Genomic DNA, 13,569 nt, shown 5'->3' with positions numbered 1-13,569 from the left:
TCAATTTCCATTCTACCAGTATTATGGGATCGCCTGCACTGACCTATCGGGATTATCCATCAGAATGTGGCTGAGTAGGTAAAGATTGGCTCCTCGGGTTGGCTGCACGTGGAAAAAATTATGATTTTGCCACGTCACATTCTGCAGCTTCTCTTCGTTAAAAGCTTCTGTCAACGTCGAGGTCATTTTTTCAAGATCTTGATTGATGAAGGAAATATGCGGATATTGAGTCGCAAGCCTTATAGAGTGATGTCCCCTACCACCTCCCACGTCAACTACAATAGCATTGTGTGGTAGCGTGCCGAAGTCGAAGAAATCTTCGACTGGGGTCTGCGTTGAGCGATGGAAGTATCTTTCCATTGCGCTGTCAAAGCGTCGACCTCTCTGTTTGTCAACTGTATGGTAGTACTCATAAAATGATTTAGTTGCTATGAGGGTCAGTACGAGTCATTTCATGAAGCGGTATTAGGGGCTACAAACTATTGAAAGCCATATTGAATGCAGTTTGATGCTTGTGATCGAGCAGCTGGTAATTGTTCGCAGAAATATAGGGTTGAATGCAGGATGCCATTCGAAATCCATCATCGACACTAGAATGTCAGCGCTATTTCATTGATTAACGCACCAGTATATACCTAAACGCTTACAGATAGTTTACCCATGATGCAAAATTATCTTGCAGCAGGCAGATGGAATATTGATTGAGTCTGTAGGTTTCCGGTGAGGGCTCATCAAATATTTGATTTTCCACACATTGTGTCATCACACCTCCTAATTTAAAGTCAGAACTTTCTCTTCTTCATCAGCGATAGTTCATACTCAAAAGTGATCTAGAGGCCCCCGATAGACTTATCAACTCTTCTATTGAGGTGGTTTCTCTCATTGAGAGATGATTCGGAATCTCAAGCTCGAGAACCAAGCCAAGAGCGACACTATTGTTGTAGGACCCTGCGAATTTACCAATCCAATCTTCAGGCGAAGTCAAAAGCGCTTCGAGCTGTCTGCAGGATGATATAATGCTTGTTGTTTCATTTTCGACGTTCTGCCTTCGAATTAACTTGTCAAGTAGCATTTGGGAAAGGTTTGATATACATTCCGAGAGTTGCTCCACACGGTTGTTGCATTTGCTTTCCATTTTGGCACACTTCAGTCAGTGATCTATTTGATGAAAGTTGTATTTTCTAAATTCTGAGTTGAGAGTAGAAAAAGTGCTCAATTTAAGTTCTTTTGCGTACTAGTATCGTCATAGAGTATTAATTATCATAGCTGATCTACTAGTATCTTTCCCGATTTGTCTTCAATAGCAGGTGGATCAACCGATCTCCTCTTTCCCTTTTCGTAAAACGGAGAATGAAAGTATTACTTTTACTTTTTCCTTCATATTAACCTAAAGAAAGTGTGGTTCATTTGGCTATGTGACCGGAGAGGGGGTTGAAGTTTTACAATCACTTGAAACGCAAAGATCTACAGTAACAAAGCCTGGAATTCATGTTATTGTGGGATCAAGAGTATGTGTACATGGCCACCAAAAGCAAGCAGATACAGAAGTCTCCGATCAAAGTTTCCGCGAGGAGAGTCAGAAGGAAGATAACTTTGAAGATATCACCGATTCAGGCAAGAGATAAACAAAAATAGTTTCGTTTTCAATCTACTGAAGTTAATCCCACTCACACCCACTTGCAGAAAATCGAGAAGTAGCAGCCTTTGCTTGCTTAGCGTTGTGTATTAACGACACGTCAGGCTGGTAATATTCAAGGAACTTGCTTAGCGAGTAGGACGGTAACCTGCACCGTACCTTTCAGACATATCTATGACCTCATTATGAATCTTGATCAAAGCTATAGGGCAAATTAGAAAATCAAGGCTGGAAAGAAGTAAATATATGGAGCGGAAAATATCAGACCAATAGAGCAATGATAGTTGATGTAAAGCCAAGAGGAACGTAAGGCATCATGTGAAGTTCACGGAAGTTTGGAAATTGTAGCCGACATGGTGGTACAAGTAGACTTTCTATCTCGTGCTATTTTTGTAGATCCTCCTTAACTGTATCCATGAATAGGAAGCGTTCAACAACTCATATGAAAATTCAGTAGATCTTCTCAGCCACAGTGGCCATATGTGACACAGCATTCAATAAACCTTCATTTGTTGCTCCAATTCGAGACCGGATACTACCCTCGAAGGTTTGGCGAGAACTCGTGGATTATGTCGCTAGTGCGAGAGGCTCCATTTACCAAGATCAAAAAAACGATCTGCGCTCATATTAGCCTCCGAAAATGTCCAAGCGGATGGGAAATACAAATTTGTGTAACCAGACTCCTGATCATCGGCCTCGGAGTTGATGTACCGCAAAATTTCTGATCTCAATATGCCCTTAGCTGCAAGTTCTTGCTTTCGTCATCTAATTTCTATAGCGAAACCCGGATTTCTTTTGAGGTTTCCAAGTTTGACTCGGGATTTGGTAGTCCCTACCTAGGTACTCGAAGTCCGCCTAGGTCAACATAAATAGCTTGATGGCTCTGCGAATGTTGTCTTTCCATCTCCGTTCTCTCAATTTCTTCATAACATTTCAATAAAATTGCTACCAACCGGAAGAATCTCCGCCTCTCTCACAAAGCCACAACTTGAAGGTTTAAAGAAGTCTTCACAATGGAATATATCGATCGACTTCAGGTCAATCTGCTTCTCGAAGATGTCAAAGCTTCTATCGAGAAGTTTGAAACGGAAAATTCCGATATAGCTCGCGTCGAAGCACTCGAGAAGTCATTGAAATTAACAAAGGCTCTTGAACATCCAAAGGATGCTATTCTGAAGTTGTTTCTTTCTGTGGGTCTTATACTCTCTGAGTTCGTACTCAAAGCTGACAGATGATAGTCTACCCAATCCATGGCATTGAAGATTGCCCATGACCTCGGCATATTTCAAATTTTGACCAAGTCAAACAAGGTCTTTTCGTCTAAAGAGCTGGCCGAGAAGACTGGCGCAACTCCGCTACTAATTGGTTCGTATTTCTTGTCGTTTTCCTCTCTCGATTCCATTGCTTCGAGCTCCGTCGTCGAATTCTGAAACACATTTTGATAAATTTCCGCAGAACGAGTCATGCGTCTTCTTGTTGCTATGGATTTCGCAAAGGAATATGGTACTGGCAAGTTCCATCGGACCTTACTCTCCGAGGAGATGACAGATGATAGATCAGGTGGTATCGTTGATACTATGTAGGTGAAGACCGTATCGCAAGTTCTTGTCATAGGAAAACTAGCCTAATCACTAATAATCCATCTACTAGGTTCGTGGATATTTTTCCAGCTGTGCTGAAGACCCCCGAGTTCCTCAGCAAAACGAACTATCAGATTCCCGAGGATCGATTTGCTGGGCCAATGCAGTATACTTATGGTACAAAGCTAACAACTTTCGATTGGTTAGCTGATGATGTTGCTGTTCATGAACGCTTCCATGCGTTTGTTCAGCATATTCGAGACAACCGGCCTTTCTGGGTTGATTGGTATCCCGTCCAGGAAAGAATCCTTGATGGCTACTCCGGCGAGGAAAATGATGCACTCATTGTGGACATTGGTGCTGGCAGTGGTCGCGACATGCTTGCGTTCAAAAAGAAGTTTGCTGATGCCACCGGAAGAATTGTCATCCAGGACCTTCCATCTGTCTTTGATGATGTTCACTATCACGACCTGGGACTTGAGAAGATTGGATACGATGTCTTCTCACCTCAGCCGACCAAAGGTAAGCGAAATTCCGCGGTTCACTTCTCAACATGCATTTCATATGCCAGTCAACTCTATCTAAGAACAATAACTCTAATTCATACTCAGGCGCCCGTGCTTATTTCCTGAAATTCTTGTTGCACGAATTCTCAGATGAAAACTGCATAGCCATACTGAAGAACGTCACCCAGGCCATGGAAAGAGGCCACTCTAAGATTCTTATTGAGGAATACATTCTCCGCGACGACGACGCCGGTTTGTTCCACTCGATGGTAGACATGATCCTCATGGTTTTTGCCCCAGGTGGTCTCAGGACGAAGTCCAGGTGGATTAATATTCTGGAATCGGTTGGCTTAACCATCAACATTGTTTTCCACCCGGACGGCGACGGTCCTTCGATTATTGAGGCTGAACTAGCATAAGCGTTCCACTGAATATTCATGGATCTCCATCAAGTATTTTGATCCTTGATACCCTTGGTACACTATTTCGGCGTCCAGCTTCAGCTGGGTATTCAGATTCTCGGAATAACATTATTTTACTCTTCGCCGTAATATTTCCCCAGAACTTGGTGTCCAATTCTAGACTCACGACTTATTCTTCTCCTCAACCTGATTAATTTCGTCGAAATGGGGCGAGTGCCTGAGCGCCCTCGCAGACAGGAGGGTGATGTTTGCAGTAGTAAGAAACACGGCAGGCCCTGCCGAAGTGTCACATCACTTCTTTGGGTTCAGGTCGAGGAATGAAGGGGTAGGTGGAAGTGGTGTGAGAGTTGACTCCAAGGAGTAAAAAAGAAAAGAAGTGGGAAAAAAAAGACAAAAACATACAACAGCAGGGATTCGCATGTGGTCACCCACCATACTACTAACCTGCCGGCGTGTGGCTTAAGTACGGCTGAGCGGACGGGAAGCCCTGTTCTCCACACCCTATGGTCGTATGTACTAGATATTCGCCAAACTAAGTATGTATAGCACAAAGAAAAGGCAAGGCAATGCTGAGCTACTAGTAACTGTTCATGTTCTTAGGCTGCGCGTCTTGAAATAGCGCTCAAAGGCAGCAAAAATTATGAGACAGGCATGAATCGAAGTTGACGTCCAATTCACAAGGCCTATTCTCCAAAATTTGAATTTTTCTCATGCCTTTTGTTCAAGGGCGGGACGCCAACCATTGGCCTACACTTGTACACATGTTTCCGACACTGCCGGTAAAACAACCGGTTGGTGGGAGTCGCCATCGCGACTTGCCCAAACTAAAGGAATCAGTGAGATTGAAAAGGGAATCCCAACCGGTCCAAGGAGCCGGCCAATCGCACATAGCAGTGATTGTCAAATTTCAAAAAATAAAAATAAAAATAAAAATAAAAACAAAAAAAGAGCTAAGTGAGAAGCTGTACGCCACTGAATCATGATGATTTTGCTCATTGGTCTTATTGGTCGCTACAGTACCTTGGTACCCAGATACCTAGGTAGCAAAATCCGCTAGGGGATGTTTGACTCGCTCAGGTGATCGCTCATGCATTTACACATGCCCAGGTGGTCGATGAGATTCTAGCCAGGGTATCTCAGAAGGTACAATTGACTTTATCAATCAAATATGTTGACCTCTTCCAAAAATGCTCCAGTGATATGGATGAGACGATATTTCGTTTCATAGCATCACGAATGAAATTCAGTTCGTTATGATACTTAGTAATTATAATTTTTAATGACTCATGCTCCCCAGCGTCTTAGCGGACCTAAAACAGACTCGGTAGTAATCTCGTTCTAAAAGGTAGATGAAATTGGGTGGATCTCAATGATACATTCCGTTGTCCCGCTTTAACATGTGTCCCAGTGACTCTGTTCGACGGGCTACGAAGATGAGATTTCCCCGGCTGATAGCCTCTGTCTTGCAAAGTCGATTCAAAATCGAGGTTGAAGACAATTACATCTGCTTTCTGTGGCTCTGTAAGCCACCATGCCCATTTTAGATTTTCGTTAGCCAAAGACAGTCACCCAATCTCTCTATTTCTATAAGCGATCGATCAGCCGACCTGCTATGCCACTGCGCCACGCTGAGCTCGATCAAGAACAGAGTGTACGAGGATATCTGCTATCAGCGGGATATCACCCGACAGCTGCAAAATCCACGACAGTTCTATTTGCTTGTCGCTCAGTTATATAGCTTCCCCGTAGCGTCATTGACTTCAGATTCCTTACTATCTTGCAGCTAATACTATCTAACGCGATATTTTCTCGCAATTAATTCATCATCTTCGTAACTACCAGATTCAACACTCTCAATCATGAGGAATCGCACAGACGTTGTTCGTCCGTTCTTGTTTGCAGTTCGCCTGCTCCTGTGGATCAGCGCAGTAATCACTTTGGGTCTTACTGCATGGGTTGTCCCTCATCAGAAGGGCTACCGGGTTATTTTCACGCTTGTAATTGTGAGAATTTGAACCTTGTTTGATGTTACCAACTGCTTAATTAATACTGACTTATTCGCGTAGGCTGTGCTCGCCATGGTTTTCTACGTTCCCTCACTCTTCACCGCATGCATGCATCGCAACCGTGGCTATATGCTTCCATTAGACATAATCTTCTATTCCCTGTATGCCAGAAAAATCTCCTTCATACCTTTCAATTTGCTGGAATAAGCTACTATCCCATGGAAGTACGCAAAACTAATTCTTTGGACTTCATAGATGGCTATCAGCATTCATATTTGTTGCGCAGACTGATGACCTGTCGAATGGAGCCGGGTGTGCATACTATATTTGGGACCTAAGTAATGCCTGCAGGAGGAGGAATGCCATTGAAGCGTTCACTTTCCTGGCATTGTGAGTTGATACCGCAACACCAGCCCCCTCCTTTCTTTTCCATATGCGAGGACATATTTTAATTCTTTCTCAAAGTTTTTGGACTCTCTGTGGCCTGTGCTTGGAAATCGCCAATATTTATCTCGATGTACCTGTGGTTAATACCCATCCTGAGAAGCCGCCTGTCAGTTCCAACAATGGAGCTGCTACGGCCCCAAGCGCAGGCTCTGGGCCAGCAATGAATGGTCAGCACAATGAAGTTTGATAGCAATCATCCTCATCGCAAGATCCTGGGGCTATATTGTCAAAGGGTGGCTTATTGTTTAAGTAGGACTTCTGGCTTTGTCATTTTTTCTTGCTTATTGGGCTCTCCATGGGAAATGTTAATACTATCTCCAGGGGCCGCTTTTGCTCTTCAGTATTCTGCAACATATGTTTTTCTAGTCTACCTAGGTATATTCAACCAGATTGTATATCAACAACATAATTTCGATATCTTCAATTGGATGTTGCCTCACACCTTCAAGTAATTACTGATCCGTCTTCTGCTGCAAATTGCTATCAAAATTAAATGCAGTTCTCTTTTGAATAAATTCTACAACAACGTTTCTGGTATGTATGGCGGTGGAATGCAATATTTCACTGGATGTGGGATCATTGCCAACGATTCCAATGCCTGCGGCGTTCCAACAAATCCCTTGACCAACTCAACAAAGTAACAGCCTCGGGTAGGGATGGACGATTTGGATGTGGAATACAACTCTCATTGGCCAAACAGTTTATCCTTAAGAAAGCCTTTGGAACTCGGCATGGAGCTCCAGAGCTCACGAGGGAACACAAGTAGTCTCAATGCTAACAATTTAAAGAAAACCCTTGAGATAAATCTGAGTGAGATACTCGGAGCTGTGAGCGACTCATTCCAAGGTTCAAGTTCAAGTTGGGACTTCCGCATGATTAAGGCCGTTTACTAACTAGTTACTACTAGTATTACTTAGGTAACAGTATAATATATCACGACACCGATGCCGCTGAGTTTTGGGCACGATTCAGAGACACCTGGGCAATCTACTAACCATGAGACTCGGACTCAAAATTGTCACCGGAATTTCTTCGAGGGGTCGTTCTTTTCTATAAGGGTTTACTAATACACATCTTCTAGTTGCCATCGTGGAGGATTACCTCAATACCCACGACTTGCGTTGTTTTTGCGTTGCAGGAAGAATTACGAAAATCGGGTCTCAAAACCTCATATTTACATGTTAATTTGGAAGGTATACTAATATGTGCCTCTATCTTCGCTCGACGCATCTCCAAACAGTCGTCTTGGCTAAGAAGAAAAGCGACCCGGCGAAACGGAAGAGTGAGAGCCCAATAGTACCCCATACAACAGCCAAGAGATAATTCCACATCCTTTTATCCGGCAATGTCTGGAAAAGGAATTAGAACAAAGATCAAGCATGGGACTGGGTTTGAGAACTTACCAAAAGGCAGAATTGGGAAATTCCTGTGCTCATAATGCAAAGAACCATGATCAAGTTACTGAAAACCCACAAAGCCACGAGATATGTGCGGAAAGCTTTGTAAATATCATCGGCATCTTTGTCCTCTGATTCAGGTGGCTCTTCGAATGTTGCTAAGGCTCGTTTGACAGTGGCATGGAATAGGCTGTCAATATCAACCTGCGGTCGCTCCATTTCCTCGATGAACCTCGACTTTTCATCCCTCTTGGTCTGCGCCTCCGGAAGGTTCTTGCTCTTATCGATAGGTTTTGTGCCAATTGAAACATCATGCCAGTTGCAAAACGCGTATACCATCAAAATATTGGACCCACAGGTCGTTCCCGCGAAGTAAGCCCAGAAAGAGGTTACCACATGCCAGGGGTCTAGATATAGTAAGCTTGCCACAAAATGTACACCGTAAGTAGCAACCAATGTGATTAAAATCATTGTTGATCCCAAATTGTGAGAAGCAGCGGATAGCATGTCATCCTCATCGATAACAATGTCGAATGATACCTTTGTAGTGGCTTGGCTGACAAGATAGAATGCCAAAACTGCGGTGTATATCTGGATGACAGGGAAGTAGAGAAATGAGACCGTGTACGCTAGACCAGACCTATGACACCAAGAAATGTTAGCAAGAGCCAAACAGGTAGATGGAATCAACTTACCCTTTGGGACGATTTCCAAGAGACAAAATAAATTGGATGCCCAATAATAACACATAGCCGTATTTGAGAAAGTCGTTTACAATCAGAGAAGCCTCGTTACCGAAAGGCCACGCTCTATTGTTATTCGACCTCATTGGCGTGCTCACGACACCCATGATAACCGAGGTTATTAACCAGAAAGAAGCTAAGAATGTCAGTAGGCCATCGTCACCGGAGTGATTCGGAAATGAACATACCCAATGAGAACCAAGAGAGCACAATTTGTACAAATTTATACACCATTTGAACATGAAGAAGAGCCATCTGAAGAATACTCTGTCCACTCTGGTAAATTCGACCGAAATGGATGAACGCATACAGATTCGCAGCGAATGAGCCATTGAGCCACTGACGTCTGGAATTGATGAAACCTGCAAAATCCCTTGGCACTTCGGCCTCGCCTCTCGCTCCTTTGACGAAGGCCAAACGCCAGTTGAACCCAGCCTTGGCGACCAACTCAAATGACAAGATCCGATCACCAGCGAAGAACATATTCTTCTTAAAAATACTCATTTCGTCGAAGCCCTTTCTGCCTAGCTTCTTTGAAAGCGTCAAATCACCGTGGAAATATTGTTCCAATGGTCGACCCATGATGGCTCGATACCGATATGCAGAGAACTCTCCAAGTGAAACCTGGCCAAGGATGCTTTCCAGTGGCTTTTCGAGAATATTTGATTTCTTCATCTCAAAGTTTTGAGCAGCAACGAATGGGTTCATAAAGCTCGTCTTTTTCATGATGGGGTGGACTTCGCCGCAAGCTCCGCCGAGATTTTCGTCGTTATAGAATGATTGCCACAGCATCAAAAACGATTCCTTGCAGGGCTTTGTCCCGGCATCCAACAAAACGACGACCTCGGGATTCAGCATACGGGAAAATGCGTTGAATATCCATCGATGTGAGTTGATTTTGTTACTGGTTTGCTGCTTCAAACAGAATATCATCTGGACTGGTGGAGGATTCGTCAACTCATCACCGTTCGGCCGAACGAGAGCTTGTTTTGATGTCACAGAAAGCTGGGTGGTATATTCGAACTAGCCAATTGTCAGTGATTTGACAAGAAGATAAAATTGTCAAACTTACAATGTGAGCAGTAGTCTCTCGCGCATCAACAGACCGCTTCATAATTCCGTCTTGGTAAACCCCGATTGTCGCCAGGACATCAAGGGTGTTTTTATCGCAAGGGTCAATTCCATCGAAAACTAGACAGACGACGATCTTCTGCCAAGCCGGCCCACCCTGATTCCAGAACTCTGATTTTTTGAGATTGACGATATCGCGGATGTTTTGGGTGACGCCGTGCAGGGTCCTTGCTGTCAGCACCTTATTCTCGCTCCGGTAGGTTATTGCGATGAGTAGTTCGGTATGGCGGTTATACATCGTAGGGCGTAAATTGTAGCCATTTCGCATAACAAATTCGTCCGGATCGCATGTTGCAGCCGTATCTGTACTGTCAGCTTTGAAAGGGGGTGTTCATTTCAAACGGAGCTAATGCTCACATCGTAAGTGGGTGAACTCCTCAGCATTTTCTGCCGATTCCCGATACTGTTTCTGCACGGCATTCTGAATCGCGCTTGGTACCGGGTAGTCTGCGCTTAACACATTTCCTTCTCCGAGCTTGATTTTCCTGGTCGGATGGCGACGAATTCCAGGCACAAGTGACCGGCGTACCTGGGAGATATGTTAGCATCCTTGATCCCGCTTGTGGCCGGATCTTAAGCTCACGGGGGCGGGGGGCCGCGCTCCACCAACGTCGGAGGAGCCATCGGAAAAGAGACTGCTGCTACTCCTTTTGTGTTGGCTAGTGGAAGAGTCACCAGATTGACCAGAAGAGCTGGCTGATGGCGTGAGAACCGCCATCATGTCTGGGGACAGCCGGGTCAGGGGTGAAGTGACTCCGGGGGAGTAGATGACCAGTTACTGGTCTAAGCGGCCAAAGCGGCAGGGCTAAATCGTACGAGGAAAGATCTGGGGATTCAAGAGAAAACGGTGGAACTTATGCCAATCGTCTGGGCGATCAGTATTAGACTGAGCAGCTAGTGTGACTGATCATCACGCCCAATAAATGACCAATCCAAAAGCGACACACAGCGCGGAGTGGGCAAGATAAAATTATTGACAGTCCAGCAGTGAAGGGCTTTTTTCTGCTCCGATTTCTATCTTTACATTATCTCGTACATTGAGGCATTTTGATTGGCAGCACAAGTTGCGGGCCATGGATTCGAATCGGCGGAGGTGGCCTCGCTAACAACGCTGCGCAATGGTCGTACGTCAGCGGGTCTAGATAGCGGCGCACTAATAATGGAGGGGGTGAAGATAATTCCGTGATGCTATCATGCAACGCTTTTCCCTGCAATTATGCCAAAAGAACCTCATCAACGAATTTTTTTGCTAGGGCCAGTTAGGAATAGACGGAGATAGGAGACTGCTTCACGCGGGCGTACACTCAATTGACTTTTCCCGTGGAGCGAGGGATGATTGAGAATAAACTATCGTTTCTGGGGATCCACTCATCCCCCACCCTGAGGAACGCGTCTCTCACGCGTGTCCGTCTTCTAGGCCCTGTTTAACTAACTAAATTGGACTAGGCAGTGTGCTAAAAAAAATTTGAAGGGTGGATTCTTCATTCGATCTTCTTTTAAACTGTCAGCAAAAGAAGACTGAATTAAAATAGGAAACGATAAAAAAAATCGTCTTTTGCATATCCGTGGAGGGGCGTTGTGGCTGCAGGAAAGACAAGGGATAGGAACGACCATTGGAAGGACACCTGCTAGCGTACATGGTCAGAAAGGCGGACAAGAGCTGTATTAAATATAGAGCACCTGGGCATTGTACTGCTCTCTACGGAGTAACGTCCAAGCAAATTAAATGCGAAACAACATAGACACATCCTGGACAAAACTTGACAGAAAAAACGACAAACCTTTCAAGGTTGGAACATACTAGTACGATTTAAATGATCTCAACCCGGTGATTTGACTCAAGGGAATATTTCCTGCTGAAATACTGGTTCAGCATAAAATGTGGCTATTGAATAGCTCTCACATATTTCACGAGCATGACTGCGCAGGATTGGACCCTGGTGGCTGTGACGACTCGACCAGATGTTCATAGTGGATACTTCGAATTCTTACGCGCACTTGCACCGTTTCGCCCATGCTTTTCTTGGCTCACCAAATATTAGCGCAGACCAAAAAGTCTCGAATTTCGAAATATTTGTTGCAAAACAACCTTTGAGGCGAGGCGGTAGACTAAGAAGACAACGAATGCATTGGTCTGCGACATGGTTAATTCATAGGTATATGCTTGACCCGTACCACTAGTACTAGTATATTGTTTTGTATAACTAATTGAGTCAAGTACACAAGAGCCTCCGAGGATTAGGCCTCTTCCTTTGCTTCAAAATTTGAAGAAAAATGGATCCCGACCTGACCGGATGGGATAGTATTGGCCTTATACCTCGACCTGGAAAGTGAAAGCCACTGTGATGCCACCAAAAATCACTGCTGCTAAAATCACAGGCAGCCCAAGTTGATCTGAGAAGCTGAAAGGTACCAAATTTTGGTTCTGGGGCCGCAACATCTGCGGATAAAAGTACCACGTTGAGGTGACCCCTAGCCATGCCATCGTCCAGGCTAGCCCAAGAATTCGTTGCCATCGCGGCAGCGGTGCATGGTTGTGTGTTTTGCTATCCTTCCTTTGACTTGACAGGAGTCGCCACACTGCTTTAATGCCATCTTCGACCATGAGTCCTAGCGGAGCCAACGCGAAAAATAACATGGCACCTGATTCTTGCGAAGGTATTCCTTGCACAATGTCCAACACAACATGCAATCCACCAGAGAGAAAGAAAACAACGCAGATATTCATGTACCGGTAGAGGGTAGAATTTCGTGTTAGGCCTATGACATCGCGAGTAATGAAGCGGCTGATAGCCGTCAACGGTTGTTGTAAAAGTTGATGCCAAAACTTTCTAGATGTAACATTATTATTTGAAGTAGGGGATTGAATTCACAAGCAAAACTTACGACCAGAATCCTCGTAAGCTGTAAGTGTCTGTTGCCTTCCCAAATAGCGGAGGCCAATCAGACGTCGAATCGAGACCGATTCCAACAGCCACGACCGAGAAAACACGGTGGTGGAAATCAATAAGGATGCGACTGACGACAAGCCCGGCCATAATATTTGACACGAATCGCTCGATCAGTTGCTCAATTGATATATTCCAGTGGACAGTGTTCGGCAACCTTCCTGATTTTTCTTGTTCCATTGCCTGCCGCAAGGCAAGGTTCGAAAACATGTCCAGTGCTAAATATTGCCAGGAAGCGATTGAAATTTGCCGTATTAAGAATCGCTTGCGTGTAGGCACAGCCATTTTCTTTCGTTCGTAATAGGTAGGCTGTGGTGGGGCATTGTTGATTCGCCATGGAGTATTAATCCCACGAGGATGTGTGAAAAGTTGAGCCGATGCGTAAATGCGTCGCATGGCCCTCTGGCCAACATCAGGGGGCATGACATTGCCATCCTTCGGGTTGATCAACAGTAGATTCAGACTCTGGCATGCGACTGTAAGAAACAGACGAGCAAGCTCGCACCAAATGAATCCCGGGCCTAGCAGGGATGCGACATGTATTGCTCTATGTAAAATGCAGAGCGAGACTGGAATTGAGAGATATCGTAGAAGAGATCGCTTGGCCGTCGTCAAGAGCAGAATCGCAGGTAATAAAACATGGGCCGAGTAGAGAAACAAGATTTCCAGAATATTTGCTGCAGTCGACGCTACTGGTTGATACATGGTCACACCGGGTCACTCTGCGACTAACACAACTGCCGTTTGATAGGA

The 13,569-nt window shown here is 44.7% G+C and overlaps 4 protein-coding genes across 4 annotated transcripts; 2 read left to right on the top strand and 2 right to left on the bottom strand.

Moving 5' to 3' along the window:
• Positions 1–2,649: 2,649 nt before the first annotated feature.
• On the top strand, positions 2,650–4,141 carry N7533_007737 (uncharacterized protein; the record flags this gene model as incomplete). The annotated part of the gene is made up of 5 exons (XM_057104387.1): positions 2,650–2,826; positions 2,875–3,001; positions 3,092–3,215; positions 3,287–3,738; positions 3,828–4,141. The coding sequence occupies 5 exons, from the start codon at positions 2,650–2,652 to the stop codon at positions 4,139–4,141; spliced, it is 1,194 nt and encodes a 397-aa protein (XP_056959344.1).
• Positions 4,142–6,003: 1,862 nt separating this feature from the next.
• On the top strand, positions 6,004–6,784 carry N7533_007736 (MARVEL domain-containing protein; the record flags this gene model as incomplete). Its single annotated transcript, XM_057104386.1, has 4 exons — positions 6,004–6,147; positions 6,211–6,311; positions 6,406–6,540; positions 6,616–6,784. 4 exons carry the CDS (start codon positions 6,004–6,006, stop codon positions 6,782–6,784), a joined length of 549 nt encoding a protein of 182 aa, XP_056959343.1.
• A 1,024-nt stretch (positions 6,785–7,808) lies between these two features.
• N7533_007735 (Chitin synthase C) lies at positions 7,809–10,586 on the bottom strand (the record flags this gene model as incomplete). The annotated part of the gene is made up of 7 exons (XM_057104385.1): positions 7,809–7,946; positions 8,001–8,634; positions 8,690–8,873; positions 8,926–9,760; positions 9,810–10,171; positions 10,226–10,397; positions 10,452–10,586. 7 exons carry the CDS (start codon positions 10,584–10,586, stop codon positions 7,809–7,811), a joined length of 2,460 nt encoding a protein of 819 aa, XP_056959342.1.
• Positions 10,587–12,179: 1,593 nt separating this feature from the next.
• On the bottom strand, positions 12,180–13,521 carry N7533_007734 (wax synthase family protein; the record flags this gene model as incomplete). Its single annotated transcript, XM_057104384.1, has 2 exons — positions 12,180–12,699; positions 12,755–13,521. The coding sequence occupies 2 exons, from the start codon at positions 13,519–13,521 to the stop codon at positions 12,180–12,182; spliced, it is 1,287 nt and encodes a 428-aa protein (XP_056959341.1).
• Between the last annotated feature and the right edge of the window lie 48 nt (positions 13,522–13,569).

The sequence above is a fragment of the Penicillium manginii genome (genome assembly GCF_028828005.1).
Source record: "Penicillium manginii strain IBT 31320 chromosome Unknown utg000005l:1.0-5665137.0:1.0-5668048.0, whole genome shotgun sequence".
NCBI lineage: Eukaryota > Fungi > Ascomycota > Eurotiomycetes > Eurotiales > Aspergillaceae > Penicillium > Penicillium manginii.
This window is presented reverse-complemented; position numbering and strand designations above follow the sequence as displayed.